Consider the following 6,057-nt stretch of genomic DNA (forward strand, 5'->3'; position numbering starts at 1 on the left):
ACTATACATTTCACAGTAAATTAAAGCATTTGATGTGGATTCAATTCACTATTTGTTTGCTGTAAGTTAAAGCATTTGTCAAATAAAACTCACAATAACAGGTTCATTAACATACATTTATTGTAATGGCTATTTAACATAACCAGATTCCAAAATGTATTTGGTAAAAAAAAAGAAAAAGAATAAAAGAGATTGCACATTAAATTCAAGGCCTTAGCCTTGGTCCGTTAATATAACAAATGTATTGTGCAATAATGGCTATTTAACATAACCTGATTCCATAATGTATTCGGAGAAACAATAAAAAAAAAAAAAAAAAAAAAAAAAGTAAGGCTTTAGCCTCAGAAAAACCCTCGGAGAACAGCAGCACATATATTAACTATGCAGTGCACACATTCCTAAAGTAATCGTTCTTAAGTCATAAACTAAAAGAAATGGTCTGAATGCCTACCTTAAAGGCAAGAATATGAACTTGCAAAATGGGTCAGTCTCTGGTATCAATTCTATGGGAATACTTTAAATGACAAGCCATTCAAAGTCCATTAGTTTACGCAACAGTGTGCATACATGTGGGTTCATTCCATGCATTTTCTTGTCTCGCTTTCCAGCAGCAACTTTTGATCCAGCTTCCGGGTTGATGCCCACAAGTCCTCTGTGGAAAAAAAAAAACACACAGCATCTAATTAATCAAAAACATGATACACTTAAAGATAAAATACAAAATTAGTCAGACAATTCAAATTGTGCTTGTCTAGTTTTTAATCCAGATGCACCTTCCACTTTTTAGTAACATGCAGTGAATAAAATAATTTTCTAATCAGTATGTGGTTAGTAATTTTTGGTATTTTCATAAACTTTTCCATAAAATACCTTATTCTGATAAGCTATCCTAAATTGAAAACCTAAAAAGTAAAAAAAAATAAAGTAAAAGTAACAAATATTGAGTAAGATTTTATGCTCTGAAATACCTCTGAATAAATTCCAGCGTGCATGCAGCGTCATCCTGATAAGCAAGATTTAAGTTGTAATAGGTCGCAAACAATGCTGCCAGGCCCTCAACAAATGCCTCTGAAAACGGGCCCAGGACAACTTCCCTCTCGACGGACAACATCCACTTGCTTGGGGTCATGGATTCACCTATAAAAAATAAAATGAGAACATGGCAGGGCATAGATTAATAAGTGTTGTATAGCTCATGTTAAAGGGATAGTCTGAAAAGAATTAAATGAAGTGAAAATTACCATGATTTACTCACGCTATCCTATAAATTACTTTCTTCTTTCAGACAAATACAATCGGAGTTACATAAAAAAAATAAAAAAAATAAAAAGTTCTAGCTCTTTTCAGCTTTATTATGGTAGTGAATGACTAGATTTTGAAGCCCAAAAAGTGCATCCATCGATCATAAAAGTACTCAACATGGCTCAGGCATTCTGAAATGAAGCGATGCACTTGAGGAAAAATATCCATATTTACAAACTATATAAATTAAAATATCTACTTTTCAGCATATTTATGGCGAAAGAGTGAACTCTAAAGTCTAAAGTCTAAAACAAGAATTTTTTAAGAAAAATTTCAGAGGATTTTGATCTAAGAGAAGAACTTGAGTTTGTTACACAGCCCTATTTGTTACGAGAGGCGTTAAAGCTTACACTACTACGTCATACAGCATAAAGGGAGTTACTTTTTTTTGGTATAAGTCGACTAGTTCAACACATAGACAGTAAAAGAAATGGACACAGCGACCCCATTGGATTCAACGGAGACAAGCGAAGTCAATTAGAAGCACGCACTTCCTGGGGGTTGAGTGTACTGCGCTGACTCAAACTGAGCTTGATGACGTAGATGTCACGTGAGCAACCTGTCTGACAATTGTAAGTCTTCTAATCGCTGTGCCAAGAGAAATTTGAATCACCCATCGAATCTTGCAGGCGTTTTTGAAGAAATTTGTCTCGTTGCTTTTATGGACTCTCTAGGGCTTCTCCTTTGACTTCATACCTACACGTCCCCCCCCCGATAGCCTCATAGACAGTAAAAGATTGCCTTTGAGCTTCTCCTCCTGTCCATACGGTAATCTCTCTACTGTGCGACAGGGAGTCGCAGGTTATGACGCAATCTGCTTCTATGGGACCATAACGTAAGATACAAGGTAATGGAGCCTTTTATACATTGTGTTTCTTTAGAAATAACGAATGGACAAATGGAGTCTTTAAACGCCTCAGATGTTAAGTTATTCGCTGTCAAAGTGACGCCAAAATGAATGGGAGTCAATGGAATGCTAACAGCAGGTGGGGGTCACAAAAAATATGAAACCCTGCCCCCCTGGTTCAACAATGCATATTTTTCTTACAAACACATCACATCGGTTCAGAGGGTCTTTATTTACCCCCTGGAATTACTTTTTACTGGATTACTTTTATGATGATGCACTTTTAAGAGCTTTAAAATCTCATCATCCATTCACTGCCATTTTAAAGCTAGGAAGATCCAGGACATTATTTAAAACAACTGATTGTATTTGTTGAAAGAAAAAAAGTCATATACACCTGGGATTGCTTGTGTGTGAGTAAATCATGATGTAATTTTTTTTTTTTTTTTTTTTTTTTGATAGACACTATACACTATGGAATTTATGATGAAGACTAATGTTACTAATAAGGATTTTTGTTAAGGAGAGAGAATGGTTCAGAGACAACAACAACAACAACAAAAACAGGGCACAGAGAGAGCTAACTATGGAAGGAATATAGGAATGAGAATATAATTGTGAAATAGAACAGGAACAGAGTTGGCAAAAAAGTATTTTTAAAATGGCCAGTAAAGTGAGAAGGAAAAAAAACAGTACAGGACAAAGAGGTACAAGAGCTAGAAAGCAAATAATTGATGGATACAGACACAAAGTAAAGCAACAAACCTTGGATGATCAGTGCGGGTGAATCCGGTAATCCCTCTCTTTCCATCTCGGCTGCAGTTGCTGCTGCCTAAGGAAAAACAAAAATTAATTTTGCATTAAATATTTGCAATTAAATATTTAAGACATTAAAAATCTAAATGTTATACTTACATCAGCTTCAATTAGAAGTGATTCTGTTCTCTCTTTGAAATGGGCCATTAAGAGTTTCAAGATGCACAGGACCAGAGAATTTCCCTCTTGATACTTTGACAGAACAGCACACACCTCTTTGTTTGTTGGCTTTTCTTGAAAAAATCTTAGAATCCTCTTTCCTTTCCCTTCAATGCTCTCCATGATTTTTTGAAGCAGTGAGATGTCAGTAAGCAATTGGAAATGTAAAAAGATCCCCTTCAGACTAAACAGGTAAGGCCTGGTTCACACGGGACGATTTTAAAATTGTCGGCAGATTTTCCAAACCTGAGAGACCCCACACACGGCGATAAAAAATCACGGGTCTAACAGTTTTGGTCGCTCCGTGTGTGGTGTGCAGCCACACGGCAATATCAACACATCACACACGAACCGATTTGACTCCCGAGCATTCCCAGGTCAGACGGGAAATCTCGCAAAATCCCTCGAGATCAAACGTGACTTTAGAGTAAACAATCATGGCGGACAAAGAGGATGCAGTGGCCATAGAAAAGGCGATGGTCAAAGAGGTGGAGACGACGCGAGCATGGACTATACTTGCTATATCATGATATGGAGATAAGTTGTTGTTTTATATCATAGAAATGTTGTTACGTACTACACAGATTAATAACCGTTGAAATAAACGTTCATATATTAGTTTCCATGTACTCTGGTGGACTGCAGTTGTGGATGTAGTTATGCCCATCGACTTTATTTGTATTTGTTATATTATATACGGCGGCTGTTTTGATTTTGTTTCCCGGTACTATCACTGCCTCGTCACCTCGCTTTCTGATTGGCTACACGCCACAGTCCACAGGCTGCGTGATTGTTTGTCCTCGGGGGACACCACACACGAGAAGAAATCGGGCAAAATAAATCCAACATGTTGGATATCCCCGATTTGAGATCGGAGCGGTCCCGACATTCTTCCGAGCAGAGGAGATTAGTCTTAACACACCACACACGGCAGGAATATTTGATCAGATTATTTTACGATAATCGGAGCATCCTAAGATTGTCGGAAGGGCTGAATCGGGGCTAAAATCGGCCCAATTATCCTGCCGTGTGAACCAGCCTTTAGGCCATGAGTTCTTTAGTTCAGAAAGTGGTGGAGTGGCGTTTATATCACGGCGCTGACGGTAATATGTGACCTCCATCAACTTGTGAAGTTCTCCTCTATTGGCTCCAGACATTCCTTCAGTAGAATGAAGCAGCACCATTTGCTTGCGCTTCTCTTCTAGAGTGTCATCATTTTCTCCTGCAGGAAACTCCTCAGGCTGCCAACTGACACAACCATATTGATCAGCCAGTCTTCGTGAGCTCTGACATATGGTTTTACACGATGATCGTAGTCGTTCTTTTCTCCGACGAGCTAACGTGTTGTTTCTGTTTACATGTTCCACACGGGTTTTGACTTGCAAGAGCAAAGAGGCATACCCACTACCTATTTTTGTTCCATCAGACAGAACATCAGCAAAGCTGTCCGGGTACTGCTTAACAATATTCTGCACTACGATCTGACACTGTGCCTTTGTTGGGTTTACTTCATGTTTTTGCATGTTATCCACTAACATTCTTACTAGCTTCCTTCGATCAGCTGGTGATGGTCTTTTTTTATTTGCAATGGCCAGTTTAATTTCGGAAGGCATGACTTCCCAAGGCACCTTAAAGGTTTCAGCCCAGGCGCAAGAAGCTGAAAAGCAAGCAGTAGAACAAGATGGTGTAGAGCTTGAACTCTCTGATCCTGGGCTTGATATATCCGAAAGAACTTGACACGATGAACGTTGGGGTGTCGAGGAGCTGGATTGTTCTAGCACAAATAAAAAAATAAAATAAAAAAAAGAAAAGAAATTTGAACATGAAACATTTTACAATATTTTACAAATGGATATTAGTCATTAGTCATATTAGTCATTTTAAATCAAATCAAATTAAACATACCTTCATTTTTCCATGCATTCAGTAGTTTGCGGCATTGTATTGGCCTGAGGAATTCCATGAGGTCTTCTTCTTTGACATACTGGAGGTCATCTTTTGTCTCAACACCAATAGCAGAAAGACCATGGATACATTTTTGAAGCGTTTCATCAGAGATACCAGGTAACGAAGAGGAGATGGTAAGTCTTATTTCCTCTAAATTAGACATACCTTAAAAAGATGGAAAAGAGTGGTGTAACACAATCACAGACACGCCACATGTGTTATACTCCTGGAGAGGGTAATAATCTAATAGATCCTCTTGAAGTACACAGACATGTCTTGGGTCCTCATCTGTTATGCAGTATACACCCAAATCCACCAACCGCACAGCACACCGTTTCTCAGACACAAAGTAAACCACAGCATTCTTGTGAACAAGAATTAGTTTAATTCTGCCAACCTCCAAACCCTCATCATTACTGGCCAAAAGAACAGCCATGCCTTTCCTGTACTTTGTTCCTTTCAAAGTGATTTCAGTAGCTACTAATGTATTGCCTGGCTGAAAATCAAAATGATCAACTGATTCCCTGATCGCTTCGTTAAAATCACATGAATAAAATTCAGAGCCTTTTTCAACTTGCACAGAAGGCTGAAAGAGGTTTCCAGCACTTAAATAGGCTTGGAGAAGCTGGTGCCTTTCTGCAAGTGTTGCACATACATTTTTGAAGTTGTGCAATTTTCTAGCACATTGTTTAAAATAGGTATGTTTGCTCTCAAACCGCATCGTCCATAAGCGAATGAGTGGTCCAAATTGTTTTATAAGCTCTGGGTAATGGCACAAGTAGTGATGTTTAGGCTTGAGAGGCTTAGAAGGGAAAGTCACATACCTGAAATGAATGTACTCATCAATGAGCACTTTCAGATAAGCAACCTGATCTGCCAGTATTGCTGGTGCACAAATTAGGTCTACAATTTGTCTGAGGAGTAGAACGAGCTGCCACCCTTCTGATTCTAGATCCTTAATTCGGTGTCCAACAATAACTGGTAAA

General features: G+C 38.4%; 1 protein-coding gene across 1 annotated transcript; it reads right to left on the reverse strand.

Moving 5' to 3' along the window:
* Positions 1–357: 357 nt before the first annotated feature.
* On the reverse strand, positions 358–5,832 carry LOC127988496 (uncharacterized). The gene is made up of 6 exons (XM_052591287.1): positions 5,030–5,832; positions 4,172–4,898; positions 3,065–3,323; positions 2,915–2,981; positions 969–1,137; positions 358–652 (listed from the first exon to the last, which is right to left on the reverse strand). The coding sequence occupies exons 1-6, from the start codon at positions 5,232–5,234 to the stop codon at positions 517–519; spliced, it is 1,563 nt and encodes a 520-aa protein (XP_052447247.1). The 5' UTR covers positions 5,235–5,832; the 3' UTR covers positions 358–516.
* Between the last annotated feature and the right edge of the window lie 225 nt (positions 5,833–6,057).

The sequence above is a fragment of the Carassius gibelio genome, chromosome A5 (genome assembly GCF_023724105.1).
Source record: "Carassius gibelio isolate Cgi1373 ecotype wild population from Czech Republic chromosome A5, carGib1.2-hapl.c, whole genome shotgun sequence".
Lineage (NCBI taxonomy): Eukaryota > Metazoa > Chordata > Actinopteri > Cypriniformes > Cyprinidae > Carassius > Carassius gibelio.